The following is a 17,821-nucleotide window of genomic DNA, read 5'->3' as shown; positions in this document are numbered from 1 at the left end:
TACAGGCAAGGAACATATATATAAATATATGGCATGTAATAGTTAGTACCATATATATTTTTTTGTTAACTGTACTTATGTGATGGATGTATGTTTATGTATGTGATCAAATTAGCTTCTTGTCTTTAAGCTTTATTCAATGGTAGGTGCATTAAAAAAGTTATGAATTGTGAAAAATCTCCGTTTTTCATTTTGCTGAGACATAGCCAAGTTGTTGTTCAGTCATTGGCAAGTCATGGTTTGAGTCGACCTTGCCGAGTCATAGGCAAGTCTGAGTCACGGAACTCTGGTTTCATCCACCTTATTAGTAAGTTGATGGATGATGATCATTTCAAGTGGAAGTGTAGTTGAAATTATGCTTATTACTCTCAAAGACGAATAGATTTCTATTCAAATTATTTTAGAGGACACATTTTTTAACTACAAAGTCATCGTTGCAAAATGGCATTCAAGTCGCATAATTGGGAGAGAGACACAGATTCCTTTTCAAGAATAGTAAATGTTTATACTATTTGACTTGTCAGTGGAGGCATTCCTACAATAGAAGAAAACTAGTTAACAAGGAAAGCGGATGCTGATGAGGGGAAAATGTTTGCATCTGTCCATTCTTCCACACTTGTAGTGTTCTAGTTTTGATCAACCATGGTGATTCTATTACCCATTGGTTGATGGATCAACTAAAGAGAGTAGTGTTAAGGTCTTTCATTCCCAATTTACTTATGTATGTACTACTATGTTAGGATCTGCCACTGTGTGTTTCATTTCTATCTCTCAGCAACAACAAGAGTGCATTGTGTTGTGTTTCATTTTTACTGCTTATACATGTCGTATTTTCCAACAATACGAGTTTATAGTTTATTCTTTCAAGCATTTTTTTCCTTCGTAAGTGCTTGGTAAACTTTTTAATGTAAATAGTGACACTAGCACGACACGCCCTCTGGCCCCACGTAAATGCTTCTGACCCAAAGCGAAGAACTGGTGAGGTGACAAATGGGGTACCTCATTCCCATTTTAAAAAGTTGAGGTTCAACCCTCCTGTGTTAATTTCTTGCCCATTGGGTATGGATTACTGCCCTCCAATGGGGACTTAAATAACAAACTAAAAATGAAACCCTATTCTAAAGAAGTGAGTTAACAACTAAAACAAATAAGATAAGATAAATTTATTAATGTCCAACAAGAGACCACAAAGAGGGTCTAAGGGATTGCCAGTACAGAGCAAGAGGAGCCAGCCAACAATGGGAACACCAAATGATGCCTGTGGCAAAGCAAAACAAAACCCAGACCAAGGACGGAGACAGCTGCAAACAAGCTAGCTGCCACCTGCTGTGGAGAAGAAATCAAGAATTGAGGGTACTGCCTAGGGCGGGCGGAGGTTGTGTGCTGTCTCTAAGAGCCTCTAGAAGTGGAAAGCTGCTGCTGCGCATAGCTCCTGCGGGGTCTCACAGATATGATGTGCACAGAAAGAGGAGGACCAAGCAGTTGCTTGGTACCCCGAGTCGGAGAGACCAATTGAGGAGGTAATAAGCTGATCCATGGTCTGTCTGAGGGGACTGAAGCTGTATTGTATGGTTCTGAAGCCTCATAGTCTCGAGGGGGACAAAACCCTTTGGTCAAATAAAATTGAATATTTTTTTTTTCCTGGAGACAAAATCAATTAGATTTAGTAACACCCAAGAGTTAAGAAAACTTTACAAAAACTGTCCATAATATAATTAAGGATCAAATTCACCCTATCAAATTCAAAAATATTAGCTAATCACTTTCAGCAGCAAAGGGTGAAATAAAATGCTCAATTCCAAGAGGTTCGAATTTAATTTAAATGCAATTCTTACTAATGGAAGTAAAAAAAAGAAAGATTAAAATCTTAGTCAAGAAAAACATAAAAATGTTCAAAGCAATGCAATTTCTCTTGCTACATAGACACAACCAAGGTGAAGTCTATGCATATAAACAGAGACATTTGTGAAGAAATTATCGCCAAAAGTTGAAGAGTGATGCAGCTTCTTTGTATCAAAATCTGATTTTTTTTGTGTTTCCACAAAGTTATCTCTTAAATTTTGCATTCTAGTACATTACATTCTATTCTCTTCCATACCTATTTCAGTATTTATAGGTTTGAGAGCATAGTGGAATAGGGAACATGAACAAAAAAGTAGGGGTTGTTTCTTCAGCCTCCTCTTTCTTTGGTGCTCATGTTTTTCCTTGTGTTATAAAAATGCTACAAATTGATTAAAGAAATTATTGAACTTTTCTCTGGATTGTTTACCATTCTTTTCCACCCTTAAGCTCAATAGCTAATCAGAAGCATATCAACAAATCTTTGTTAACTCACTAAATTCTTTTACGGACAAATCATTAGGAAAGTGAAATTGTGCTAAATCCCTTCACATAGTTTAATGTCAAATTTGGATTATCAGGGATCTTAAACCAAAAATTAAACTTGGGGATAAATTATAAAATTCGGGGAAAAATTGGAACATTAATACAAATAGAGAAAATAATATTAACATATGGGACTCTCAAATGAAAAATGTTTGGTTTAAGATGATGAAAAGATATCCGCACACAATATAGGTCACACAGCTACTTGAAAATCAACACTGAAATCACTAAGAGAAGTCCATGAGTAACATTAAATGTAAAATAGAACCATAAGACAAAGGACTAACCGAGAATGAAATGAGATTGTGACAAGTGTTTCAATCTCATTTGAAATTCAAGAACAAAATAAAATGATTAAAAAAACTAAACATCAATACAACTAGAGAAAATACTTATAAATATAGGCCGCCCAAATTAAACTTTGTTCATTTTGAATGATTGAAAGATCTTTCCAGCCAATCGAAGCTCAAAATTTTACTGAAAATTAAAAGTGGAATAAAACCCAAAACATTCAAAGTCTTTACAAAGTACTAAAGGACGTCATGACAAGTATTGGTGTTATATCCCGATTATCAAGCTAGTCAGGGCACATTTTAAAAAGGCATTTATTAACCAATTAAATAAATAAAAAATTTAAAAATAAAATAATAATAGTAAATAAAAAATAAAACTAATATATATTTATATATCCATTTTCCTTTTTGGGCTGTAGCACCACTTATTAATAGGTATGTATTATTTTGCCTTATTAGCTAGGAGATCATTTGGAGAAATTGATGAGACTTTGGGAATATTTCCTTGAGATGGTTTGCCAGAATGAAAACACTAGCTTTGTTTTATCGAATTTTCTTCTAAGCTGTGTCTATTTGAGCTCTGAATATTCTAGTGCCAAGTTTACAAAGTTTTTCAAGAGTTTACTAGTAGCACCTAGATTTGTAATCCCCACTCTTAAGTGTCAATAAACAATAAGAAACTACATTTGAACCATCTTACAGTTTGGAAGATTGAGTGGAATCTATAGTGCTTGGGCTGCAAGCCACCCAATTCTATCATCCAAAAGATGTCCATCATCAACAACAATCCAAGCACCTCCACAACAGGACTAATCTAAGTGTTATGCTCTGTACAAGGGCAAACAACAACTAGTATAAGACCAACATTTGGATAACACCTCTGTTGAAAACCATCATAAGCGAGTCAAAGTGATTTTGGGGGTATTAAACAATTAGATAGGTGTTGATGTGAGTTTTATTCCACTACAACATGTAGGATGAAATACTTAATGGTCTATGATGAAACACCAAATATCAAATCCTCTCTTGAATAAAGAAGCTCATATGTCAAACAATGTATATGAATTGTGTGATCCAATGAGACAACCCCAAGGTTCCTTCTTATTGTGGACTTAACTTAGTTGTAATGATGTGATATGCTAGGTATTACAAAGGGACTTACATTATTCGTTCAATGGACATCAACTACTTCAACCACCTCTAACGAAACAAATTGTAAATGATAAGGGTTTTGGAAGCTATGCTACTCCTAAAATGTAAGAAACTATTAATGTCTTTGTGACTCCACTAGACTTAGTTTGGCCATTAGTATCAACCAAATTGCGAACCTCCGAGGTAAATGTGAGATGTTGAAACTATTACCATTCCATTAACACCATCCATCATTGCATATCAATGTTCAAGCAATAATCGAAGTTAAGCTTGTGAATATGCCAGTTGACTAGGGAAGGTGGACTTATCAACAAGTAGCTAGTGGTATGGTATATGCAAGTTTAACAAAGATGCATGTATAATATCTTCCATTCAACTATGCACTACTTCTAATCAAAATGATTTATAATCCCTATTCTAAATGAGGAAATGAAGAAACCATGCAATACTCCAAAGCAACACAAGTTATCCACCTTGAAAATCAACAATGAATTAGCAATTATTTTGATAGCATTATTACAACAATTTTAACAAGTCCCTTCTTTTACAAATGAGAGGGGTGGGGTTTATATAGGATCCCACATACAATGGACAGCTAGGATTGATTTGAAATCAATGACCTAGATTAACTCAAAGAAAACCTAATTAGGGTTGCTGCAAACATTAAATGCTGATCCAGTGACAATGAGGCACCACCCTATGAGCCAATGGGAAAATCCAAAAGTAGGAGAACCAATAGGAAGATGCTTAGTTGTCCAATGATTCATCCTCAAGAATATGTATGCCACTTACTCTTGCAATCTTTTTTTAAATTCCACTTCCTTATCCTTAGAAATTCTTCATTGTTCTTGGAATTCTTTTTGGTAGATGTCTAGATCTTGTGGTAGCTGAATTCTTTGCTGTTGGACCTTCATTGTTTGGAATTCCCTGTCTTTATCTCCATGGACAGCCTCTTAATTTGTGGGATATTCATTTTCCTTGCTTGTGAATCTTGTCTTCTGTCATCTTGGAGTGTTTAAAACTTCTTTGAATTTGATCTCTTTGAATCAATCCCCCTTTGTTGCTTCGGATTCCCAGTCATCTTCATCCTCACGGGGTTCCTTCCCATTGAACTTTTCCTCAAACTTAGTCCTGACATCTTTAACTTCCTTGGAGTGATTAGCTTCTCCGTGTTGATCATAGACTTGTAAATTTCCATTTCCTTAGATGTTCGATGACATCTTCCTCTTCCATTGTTTGGGATATTCTTGATACCTTTATCCATTAACTCCTTGCTTTGGAATCCTTTAGCCTTGATCCCTCATAGGGATAAATTGGCATCCCTAATAACTTGTCCTTGAATTGAATCCTGTTTGATCCTTATGGAAAATTGATGTGAATAGGGACAAGTTGATCTCCCTGTAATATAGTCCTTATCTTCAAGCATTTAATCAAGTAAAAAGTTTCTTTGCATAGGGACAAGTGAATGTCCTTGAATTTGAACTTGAAATTGCCCATGGACTCCTTGTTTTTAAATCTGGTCTCATCCAGATCCCAAATTGATGAAGGCTTGATCTTGAATCCTCTTAAGTCTCCTTGAATGTCACATGTTCCTTTTCCTTGTTGAGGAATTATCCATGTTTTAATTGCATTGTTGAATCCTTTTTTCCCTCATCCACTTCTGCACATCTTCTTGAAGTGTTGTCCTCCTTTGAACTTGATTGCTTTAGGTTAATCCTCCTTTATTGCTATCCTTGGCCTTGAGCATGAACTTATCCTGTACCTTCTTTTGTTCACTTCCTTGCTACTATACCTGCCTTTGATCCATACACAATTCCTGGTACAAATCTCAAAGTTAGCTTCTTGTAAAGAAATCTGATTGAGAAACTAAATTCAGACCTTGTTATTCTTTAATTCCATCACTTAATTCAGAACCCGTGACTTAGAAAAAATCACATTTGAAGGCTGCCAACAAAACTTAGACCAAATATGAGAGATTTAAAGTCTGAAGACAAGTTTGAAATTTTATGTCTGAAGACAAAGTCTGCAACTAGGTGTAATCAGACTATTATGACTTTAAAATCATGATTGAATTGACTTATCTGAACTCCCGAAAGCAAGGCTCAAACCTCTTTCTTGATGCATGAATCCTGATTTTTTTTAGGACAAATAGACCACAAGCTTACCTTGGGCACTTTCCTCTTAAAATTAGACGATTTCTTTGAAAAACTGCTGCCCAGACACCCTGGAATAAATCCTGGTACAAATTATCCACTCGGGAATTTTATCTGATTTTGCTATGGAAATTGAACATTTTTTTGAGGTTTTCAGACTTAAGTCTGAGGATAATGCACTTGCAGGCCGTTTGATTGCTTGAAATCTCAGATCTGTGTATAATTCTGATTTTGTTCTCCAAACACCCTGTAATGAACTCTGATACAGATTAATGGCTTGAGGATTTCTAGGATTTTCCATAGAATCACATATCTAGAGGATTTTCAGACTTGAGTCTGATCATCACTGTGTTTGCAGCCCTCTAATTTCTTTGATTCTGTTTCTAAGTCCAGTCTAAAGCTACCTTTGCTCTTAAGACAGCTTTGTCTGCTAGTATACTGAAACCTCTGATTTTCATATAAATTGCAATCTCTTATGGAAATTCTCAGATTTGCCTATGCCTTGATGAGTACTTGGCTAACCTTGAACTCTCTTCTCCTACTATGGTTTTTCTATGGCACCTTCAGACTTCCCACCTCAATGATGGTTGACTTTATGATGGCCATAGTTTCACTTGCATTAAATCTGATCTCTCCTTACTAAGGCTTCTTTTCACTTTCCTCTACCTTTTGAATTGCCCAGCTCCTCTTTTTCTTCTTTGACTTTGGAGTGTAGTCATGTGAATGATTTGACCCAGAAAATAATGATAAACACCAATAAGAAAAGAGAATACACAAATGACACAAGAAATTGTCCTGGGAAAACCCTTCCACTTGAAGGGAAAAAAGCCAGCCACACCAGAAAATATCTCCTTAATTGATAATAAAATGTTTAAGTACAATGATTTCCACCGAATACAACATATATAAAGAATTGAGAGACTCTTTATCTCACAACTGAAATTCTCTTCAACTTTTAAAACAATTCTATAAATATTTCCAAATACATGGCTCTTCTCATGACGTATGACGCATGACGCACGTCTCTTCAAATAATATTATCTCAAATAAATATATTCAATATATAGAAAAATCAGAGATAAATATCTTTATCACAGCTACAATCTTCAACACTCCCTCTTAGCAAGAGAGAGATCTTTAATAAGGCAGGCACACATAACTGCAACCAAAGATGTCAATGATAAATTCTCATCACATAGATTCTCATAAAAACATTTTATTTCAGCATGACATAATTCACCATAGTAGCATTAAATTAACATGATGGAATCACACACATCACTTTCACCATGCCTACTTGTAGAGGGTGGAATGAGGGCTTTCACCTCAGATTTCTCCCTGAGAAGAATGTATTACCACCTTGGCTCATCAAAGAGTGTCGAACGAGGGCTTTCACCTCAAACTTCGCTTTGAGAAGAATGGATTTCCACCATGCCTCATTGCAAAGGGTGGATCCACCATACCTACTTGCAAAGGGTGGAACAAGGGATTTCACCTCAAACTTCTCTCACAGAGAACACGTTAACAAGGGATTTCAACTCGAACTTCTCCTTCACAAAGAACTCTTTAAAAACATGTATAAGAATGACAAAGATTCCACAAAAACTCCCTCTCAACAGGGACAGCTTTGATCAACTCAATAAGGTAGCTGCTGTAACCTCCCTCTGGAGCTAAAACATCTCCCTCCAAATATTTATCGTCAAAGCAACATCCTCATCTTATTGCTTCTTGTTGCACCCCACAACCAAGAGAGATAAAATCAACCTATGACAAGATATATAGAGATTAATGCTCAAAGAAAACGATATCCGTGGTACTGTAACAAAAATTCAAAATTCAATCATATGATACTTATCTCTTTCACATAGATACAGAAATTCATGAATTCTGCAAAAAATATTCACGTTAATCTGATATTCAATTGAAGATAAGCAGGCACTGCTTGGGCAAGAGTGCAAATGGCCATCTCAAGAAAGAACAACAACAACAACTAGCACTGCTGACAAGTGTCACAAATCAAATGGAGGATAGATTGATCAAGTAACCGAAGAATAACTTGACAATGAGAGTCTACTCATAGCAAGATAAGAAATGAATATTCACATGGTGACCAAGCATGAGCCACAATTAACAAAGGCACACTCAAAAGGAGTTAGCATGAATCCAATCTGCTGCAGACTGATCTGATCTGCCCTTTAATGACGAGTTCACACAAATTTCCTTGGATAACTTCAATTACCAGATAAAAAAAATTGTCTACAAAGTTGCCCTTCCATAGGTAACGAAAGAAGAGAAGGTGGAATTTAGAGAAGGATCCTGCAGTTTGAAGGCTAACATAAGATGCTGGAGATACATTCATATTTACATCGATTCATTGTCCTTTGGTGGTCTGACGGAGGTCGGATTAGTTCATTAAAGACCACAGAATATGTAATGCCTTCTTGTCACAGAACGTCCGCCAACAATCTAGCATGAAGAACAGTGGGGCTACAACAAGGAAGGACTTGATTCAACTGATAAGAATTCAATCCCTTGATTAATTCTCACACACTAATATATAGAGTTGTCATAAATGATCAAGTACTAGAACTATCAAAACTACTTAATACCTGTTGCTGAAGAACATACCAATATCTGAAGGCCCACAACTTATATTGCTATATTCCAAAGACAGAAACCAAATGTTTTTTCCATCACAAAGAGGCATCTTGATGTTTGCTAAATTGCAATGATTTGGGCTGTCCGACAAAGGCTTTTCCAGAAAAGATTCATCTAGGGCTCTGTTGCTGCTAGTACACAGTCATTGCAGAGTCATAGCTTTCGGAGAAGCCATTGTTGCCATTCCTTCACAGAAGCAGGTTCATCCATCCAAAATCTCATATAACTCGATTATTATTGAGCTTTAACTAAACCGAGAAATTCAAAGAAAAAATTGCTATTGACTTCTACAAAAATGACAGTCTTGAAAAGCATAAACAAATTAGATTGTCACTGACCAAGAGAGGAATTAATCGAGCGTGAACAAGAATAAAGACACCACCTGACGATAAAGATATGACAACTCAAGCAAAACAAGTATTACAAAACTTTTTTTTATAAATAAAACAACTGGAAATATTGCTGATATGCATTGAAGCCACATCCAGAAGAAAATATAACAAAAATTGACACCAACCTAACATGAAGAAAAATATACATGGCGGTTTGAACATAAGTGTCCAAGAGTCATAATCATACGATAGCCAATGAAATAAGGAATTGAACAAAAGCCAAAGACCAGGAATATATAGAGAAATTCAAATAATGGAGCAAATAAATTGTTTCTGAGAATGCCTCAACGAATCCATGAACACAAACAAGACTAGCAGAAAAAAAAATCACAGCTACTTTATTCAACACATACAGGCTTCCTTTATTGCTGTTCTCAAGCTTGGCTTTGATACCATGTCAATGAATTGACCCAGGAAATAATGATAAACAACAATAAGAAAAGAGAATAAAGATGCATGATTGGCACAAGAGATTATCTTGGGAAGCCCCTTCCACTTAAGGAAAAAAGCCCAGCCACACCAAAAAAAAATCTTGTTTTTGGATAATAAAATGTTCAAGTACAATGTTTTCTAAAACAAGTCTTTAAATATTCCAAATGCATGCCTCTTTGCATGACGCATGACACTTCTCTTCATATAATATTATCTCAAATAAATATTTTCAATATAAAACAAAATCAGCATGCTTAGAGGGAGACCCGTCTCCCCCCTAAAAGACATGTCTCAAAGACTTTTCGTGTCTCCTAATCCAAAAAGTGAAGACTCCCCGAAGTCTCTTGATAAAAAGAAAATGTAAAATATAATATCAAATTATTTTATGTGTTTTAGCCCTCATTTTAATGTTTATTAATGCAAAAATTAGGACCAGTTTTTTTTATCCATTGTTTGTATGGCTTCCGAATTGGTTAATAACTGTTTGGACAGCTCTCAGTTTTAACCATATAGGAATCAGTTGACAGTTTCAACCATATTATTATATACAAAAACAAACCTTTCATTGCTGAAGAATGAGATGGTAGAATTAAACAGTAATTGCAACTTATTGTAAAGACAGTTGTAATAGTTCTAATTGTATAGCCAGAATTTAAACCGATCTAATACAAGACTGATGGATTCATTTGGTGTCATTTTGGTAAGCAAACTGATGCATTCATTCCTAGCCATTCTGAACACAAAACTTCACAAATAGGTCTATTGCCACAACAAATCCATCAAACTGATTAAGAGCAGGTTTATGAATAAGATTTCAATCATGATAAAGTATTTTCAGATTCTACAAAACAGAAGACCACTACTCGAAAACAAAAAACTAGTTACAGATCAACTTATTCCTCTCACCGTGAAACCTTATCAATCAAAGAAATCTGTCACTATAAGCAAAACAGTTGAGTATCAAATGAATGTGTTTCTTCTCCATCGCTAATCCAATCTGCACTTTCAGATTAAGATTTCTGCAGACTTTTTGCACCGTATCTGATATTCTAATCTATTTTGACAGCAATGCTGGTTGTTCTAACACATCCCTCAAGATATTGTGTAGATATATGAAGAAATTAGCATATTAGGCTTTCCAATCCATATCAAGAACATGCCAAAATTCATTATCGGTATTGAGAACTATCTACGCTCTTATCAATTTAAAAGAGATTAAGAACATCAAAAGGTAAATTTTGCCTAATCCTTATAACATAATCAAAATGAGAAGTGACCTGCCTTATATTGCTATAGGCCTTGCCTAACCTGAACAACTCCTACTAAATTAGGCCATCAGCATTTGCCTATTTGCAGTCTTAACATTCACAAGTATGACTATGAGATACAATAATGTGATTATGCGAGTTTTGAAATATTTGACTCTATATTAATTTGACATTACTATTATTATTTACTTCAGTCTTTTAGTTTTACAGTATTACTATTGTGTATTTTGTATTAGACTCTTTAAACGATTTTAAAAAATTGCCGTCTCCAAGTACACCCATCTCCTATTTTTGAAAAATTGTTGTACCGGTACCAGCACCGTAACTGGAGACCTCCAAGTCTCCCCGTGTCCCGATGACCTTGAAAATCAGAGATAAAGATCTCTATTGCAGTTACAATCTTCAACAAGTCAACATTTCTTATTGTATTGTATTTGCTTCTATAGGTGGTTTCCTTAAAAAGGTATTTGGTTGGATCCCCCTCACACAACCAACATGGGATTGAAATTGCGTTTTGAGAATTCATTTTGAGGCTTGTGCAAAGTTGACTGCAGTCCCTTGGGGTTTTTGCAAAATTGACAATTTTATTGAATTAATTGATTATTCAAATTCCACCTCCAATTATTCATTTTAAAAAAAAAATCTGGGTCAGATTTATTCTTGTTTTTCATTAGACACTTGAGACAGGCTTTTTTATTTGGAAAATTGCTTGCATTTCTATGAATTTTTGCCTTAAGATGTTCTTCATGGGGCTGGTGGAAAAATGACTTCTACAAGGACAAGTAAAATCCTTAACGTTTCCCCCATAATTTCCTTCATTTCCTTAATCCTTCCTCAAAGCGGAAATTTGAATGCCTCAAGGACTCCCAGTTTTCTTATCTTCTTGTCCACAAAGGGGAAAATCGTCCCTCATAGGGACAAATCCAATCCAAGATTCCATGTTTTAGTCACTCACAAAAAGCCTTAAAGAGAAAAAGAACCCTTTTGGGAACTAAGGGAAATTCTTGATGCACAGGCACAAGTAGAAATTCATTAATGATGAGGATTTCATCCACTTCATGTTCAGAAATATTTGAAGTGAGGGACTAGTGGAAAATCAACATGCATAGGGACACTTCACTAATTGCCCTTGACCCTTATGCCTAGGAAGGGAAATTGACCCCTATAGGGACCTAATAGTCCCAATACTTAGTTTTTCATTTGTTTTGATCTCTAGGAGTGGGAAAGCGACTCCCTCAAGGACTTCCATTTTTTTTCAAGTGGAAATTCACCATTGACAGGGACTTTGTGCATTTTTGAACTGGAAACCCACCCCTTACAGGAACTTTGACCATTTTAAAGGGAAATTTCTATTTTCACAAGGACAGCGCAATTGTGGATTGGAAATTCTATTTCCCAATTTCATAAGGGAAAACTGATTTTCTCAAGGTTTTTGTATATTTTAAGTAGGGAAATTCAATTTTTATAGGGATTTTGAAGCCCTTATGAATAAAATATGCCATTATAGCAAAAGTCTATCTTGAGTCGTGAATGAACGTTTGAATCCAACTATACAAATGCTAAATCGTCTGCTGTTATGAGATTACCATACCTTGCCTAACCATAAATAATTCATTGATGATTTTCTCATAAATTAAAGCTTTGGTTAGTTTTTTTAATGGTTTTAATAGTGGTATCAGATAGGAACTTTGACCCATTTTAAGGGAAATTTCTATTTTCACAAGGACAGCGCAATTTTGGATTGGAAATTCTATTTCCATAGGGACATAGTGCAATTTCATAAGGGAAAACTGATTTTCACAAGGTTTTTGTATATTTTAAGTAGGGAAATTCAATTTTTATAGGGATTTCGAAGCCCTTATGAATAAAATATGCCATTATAGCAAAAGTCTATCTTGAGTCGTGAATGAATGTTTGAATCCAACTATACAAATGAAGAGTTTCCATTGATATAATTTGCTAAATTGTCTGCTGTTATGAGATTGCCATACCTTGCCTAACCATAAATAATTCATTGATGATTTTCTCATAAATTAAAGCTTTGGTTAGTTTTTTTAATGGTTTTAATAGTGGTATCAGTACTCTTGTTTCTACCGGCCTGTGGATGTGTGATGCACAATTTTATGCAGACAAGTGATCAGGAAATCAGGCATTTGCAGAGGGAAAAGAGGAAAGATGAGGCTCCATGTGAAAGAAATGAGATCAGCATTCGAGAGGTCATTAGAACTAAAAATAGAGAGCTAGCCAGAGAATTTCAGACTTCCGCAAGGGAGTCGATAACAGAGATTGTGAGGGCTTTTAGGTGAGTGAACCAACAATAGAGTGATGGAAGGTCCAATTCCAGTGTTGATGAAGGACATCACTTGGCCTATGATAGACTTTTAGTTGACCTAGTCATGATAATTAGAGTCAAATATTTACAAAAAGCCAAAAGGAGAAAATCAGAACTAGGTTTATTCTACGTGTTCCACATGTCCTTGTTTCTATCTTCAGTGATGCTCAGTAATATGAAGATGCCTTGATGTAGATAACCTAAATCTGAACGTGTCCTTGTTTCTATCTTCAATGATGCTCAGTAATATGAAGATGCCTTGATGTAGATAACCTAAATCTGAACTTGATGCTCGAATTTCACCTTTGGAAATTTGTCTGCAAATCTGCTAAGAAATTGCAGCTCTGAAAATGATGTGTTAGAACTAAGGCATTGCAAAATAAAGCCCTTCGATCGAAACACACCATGTGGACTCAGGGTATCCTGTGTGTCTCTCTGAAATTATGGATTCTCAAGGGTTTCAGACATTAGGCCAAAGATTTTAGCAGCAATAGATAAAATTATGGTAGCATAATGAGCCCTAAAAGAACCCTAGAATGTTACATAATAACTCCCAAAAATGTAATTTTAATCTCAGCTCTTCATCATTGAAATTAGGGATTCTCGAGGGTTTCAGACCTTAAGCCAAAGATTGTAGAAGCAATTGATAATATTATGGTAACATAATGAGCCCTTAAAGAACCCTAGAATGTTACATAATAACTCCCAAAATGTGATTTTAACCACAGCTCTTCATCTCTGAAATTAGGGATTCTCAAGGGTTTCAAACCTTAAGCCAAAGATTGTAGAAGCAGTTGATAAAATTATGGTAACATAATGAGCCCTAAAAGAACCCTAGAATGTTACATAATAGCTCCCAAAAATGTGATTTTCACCTCAGCTCTTCAGCCCTTGATCCACTACCAACTTAATGATAATCCAATGCTCCACATTAAAACCCTAAAAATGAACCAAGAGGCTCCTTGAAAACCCACACCCTCTTGGGTCTAAACTTTTATCAAATTTTTCTCTTAATTTGTGCCTATTTTAGTTCTGAATTTTCTATTATTTGCTGCACCAAATTTCCTGAAGTTTATCGAGAATTTATGAACAGCACCCAACCCTGTAATCCCCACTCCAAGCACCAATAAACAACACCAAACTAGGTCTGAGCCATCCTATAGTTTTGAAGATCAGGAAGACACCATGATCCTTGGTCTGCAGGCCACACAAATCAGCCATCTAGAAGGTGTCCATCATTAGGAACAACTCCACGTGCCTCGCCAACAGGACTAATCTGAGTGTTATACCCAATACAAGGGCAAACGAAAACTAGTAGAAGACCAGCACCTGAACGATAGCTTTGATGGATGATGACAATTTCAGGAGGTATGCGAGAAGGTCTTTTGATGTGGCTGAGGGAACATTTTGGAATTTCTATGTGGGTTCTCCCTTTCCACTTATCTTCTAGTAGTCTTCTAGATTTATTCACAAGGTTTCAGGAAAATGATTTAAGTGCTCTTAACAAAGTAGTTATTTGTGAGATACATTGTAGTCCTACAATGGTAGTTGGAAGAGTACAACACCACTTTCAGTTGTCTACCCTCACTTGTTCTTGATTCTCCTTTGACTGCTGTTCTCACTCATTTCAGTGAGGTGAGTAGGTTGTGGCATAAGTCATTTGGGCACTTTAATCTTTGCTACTTGTTGTAGCTCAGTGAAGAGCATGGCAATAAGTTGCCTTCTGTTTGTGGTTCTGATGGTGTTTACTAGGATCATGTCCTGGTAGCCATCTTAAAGAGAATATTGACAAATGCAAAACTTGGAGGTCAACATATATCACAGAATCAATTCACAATGACATATCTAGTCCATTTTTGCATATCTCATACAATAGGGCTAGCTACATCTTGACTTTCATTGATGAGTTTTTAAGGTATGCACGGGTGTATTTTCTTTGATAGGAGCCAGAGGTGCTCGAGCTTATTCAAGACATCAAATCACTTGTGGAAAAGTGGTTAGAGAGAGCAAATAAGATTCTATGGATTTCTGAAGTGGCGTGTTAACCATTGTTTTGAGCAGTTGTATGCTTCAGAGGGATTGAGTTGTAGTGGCCTTAGCAAAATGTTATTGCAGAGCATAAGAATAGAATCTTGAAGAAAATAGCTGACTGTATGATTCAATCTAAATCACTTGCACTAGAACATTGCATGGAGATCATTAATTGTGCAAATCATATCCAGAGTTATGTTCCTTATCAAGCTTTGAAGGGAGACGCTCCTTTTGAAGCTTGGAGTGATCAGAATCCCAGAATTAGACAATGTGAATAGCTCAATAGGCTACAAATATAGGTAGGGGAGACTTGTTCTACACTGTAGTTACAAACTCTAAAATCGTAACTTACACCATATACCATCCTCATTTTCAGCTGGTAAAATTAGTGGATATCTGATAATAACTGTGCATATATTTATTGATATATCAACTAAAATTCCATGTATTAGGACAAATTAAATTAGTGATATTCATGCTGTGACGTCCATCAAATTGAACTACATAAAGGTATTTGCAAGGAGACTGAGAATATTAAAGTTCGTCCCTTCAACAACCTCATATTTAGAGCATCCAGGGAAGAGGCTAGGAGGCTGTAAACAAGATTTTAGTTCTTGATTTTGTTAGTAGCTTCTGTGAAAATGATAAGTATGTTTGCTTTGCATAAGTGAGCTTCTTATTAAAAATATTTTGCCTCTTGATGTAGCCACAATTGTTAATCCAAAAATTCTTCAGTCCGGGAAGTATATAAGAGCTTGAAACTGATGAAATTCATTAAGATTTTCCTCAAGAGAAGTTTGGAAAAGAACCCACTTTATGTAAAAGTCGCTAGGAGCATGCTAGATGTAAGCCTTCATTTAAATACCTGATCCCACCATTTTCCATTCCCAAAATTGTATTACACGCAACACTGTAGATATAAAGTCAAGCATTGATTGATGTAACAATTGGTTTAGTTTGAGCTTGAGGTAATTCATATCTGTCATAATCTTTGTTTTTTGGTATTCTGGTTGTTTCCATGATTCATAGATGTGAGAATTGGAAAAGACAGTTCCTTGAGCCTTCTCCCTGAGAGTGGACTAATTGTCCTGAAGGATAAATAATGATATGTATTATACGATGGAGGAATCTCACTCCTGTGCTAACTAGTTAGTTTCCAGTTTCTCTAGATAGGTACACTAATTCTAAGTCTCAAATCACCCAGCTTTTCTTGGTAATACCAGAGCAGTACTCGTATATTATCTTATCTTTTAAAGACCTTACCCTAAAGAAATGGCTTTTCTTAAATAGATTATTTTGTTGAGCAGATCAATTTCTAGCATGTGGTAAAGAGAGGGATACTGCTCATGAGCTTGCATCGAAAGTTTGGCTTGCAGTGATCAACAACCTTGAAGAAAATGAACACACATTTCGATTGTTTTTGCGAATTGCAGAAGAGTGGGAGGTAAATGCTAGTACTCAGATCCCATACATGTTTAAACTTACTTGGGTGTAATTCTGATAAATAATCTTTGTAGGTCTTTCTTCCTTATCCCTATTCAAAATCATATTCAGTGCAATGGAGACTTTTTGAGCGGCTTTTCACAGACTTTCGTGATTGTCTTATGCAAGTTGATTACTATGATGTATTAACTCGTGCTAAGCACAAGTTTGAGCTCATACCTCCTACTTGGCTTGGATATTAATCTTGTCATATCTGATAATTTAAGTGCAAGATTCAGTTCACAACTCGGCCCGGCTTGAATGTTGGCCAATCTTACAGAGGATTCCCCAGACGGGTACAAGATTATGCCACTTATATCTGAATTCTATGTACAAGAACCAATATTTATATTTATTAATCTGGGCAGGCAACATCTAGATATGTTGATTTATCATTCAGTTTGATAAATATCTTTTCTTTCTGTTACAACCCTTTCATTGACTCGTCAGATATGGCTCAGTAATCCTTGTATCATCAATAATAGTTTTGGCAAGATAAATTACAGATTGAAACATGACAATATGGTTTGATTTTCTCCCAACTGGGAAGCAAATTGTAAAACGACTATTTACAATAAAATATGTATTTCCAAATTTTTATACGAAGTAATGATTTTCTGAACATTACCATGTAAATTATGCAAACTTTTGTTTGTTTTCAGTTTTCAGTGGCATCTGGCCTTTCTAGAGGCTCTAGCTTTACTGATCAGTAAGAGTTATCTTATTTTTGGCTATTTGAAAATATTAGTTTGACACTGAATTCACATTGCTTCTGTAGTTTTAAATTTTAATAGTGAAATTCTACTTTCAGTTTCCTGGGTAAAATGACAGGAAGCTTATACAATAACATATTGATTAGCTTTACCAACTTACATTGAATGTGCGTGCTATGAAAGGTTAGGCTAACTTTTTATAACTTATACAAAATTCCATGGATTTTCATACTATGGATCTCTAAAATACGTCTCGACTTTGCATCCAACATGAGCTGCTAGCTAAGCATATCCAGAGGTATTTTCTGAAAATGGATTCAGGGGCTAGTCACTTCATTCGATTATAAGTGCGCTTTGTCACCATCACTGCATGGTAAAATATGTCACCATCATAGATTCGATTTTATTTAAATTTTGATAGTTAGACTATTTGTTAATAATTAAAATAATCGATATAAATTAATTTTTAACGAAATAAAAATAGTAAAATTTTAAAAAAACTGTAGTAAGCTATCTAAATTTTCAGAATA

At 35.4% G+C, this 17,821-nt stretch overlaps 1 protein-coding gene across 1 annotated transcript in view; it reads left to right on the top strand.

The window, feature by feature from the left end:
* Nucleotides 1–17,202, top strand: part of LOC149571097 (uncharacterized) — a 42,575-nt gene extending 25,373 nt beyond the window's left edge. Inside the window, exons 4-5 of the mRNA XM_089812652.1 lie at nucleotides 16,404–16,540; nucleotides 16,614–17,202. Coding sequence (XP_089668778.1) covers nucleotides 16,404–16,540; nucleotides 16,614–16,781 — 305 coding nt within the window. The 3' untranslated portion in view covers nucleotides 16,782–17,202. The remainder of the gene's footprint in view (nucleotides 1–16,403; nucleotides 16,541–16,613) is intronic.
* The last annotated feature ends 619 nt before the right edge of the window (nucleotides 17,203–17,821 follow it).

Source organism: Cupressus sempervirens, chromosome 2, assembly GCF_028749045.1.
Source record: "Cupressus sempervirens isolate cs-2001-9-10 chromosome 2, ASM2874904v1, whole genome shotgun sequence".
Lineage (NCBI taxonomy): Eukaryota > Viridiplantae > Streptophyta > Pinopsida > Cupressales > Cupressaceae > Cupressus > Cupressus sempervirens.
Note: the sequence above shows the minus strand (reverse complement) of the source record. Positions and strands in the feature narration are given on the sequence as shown.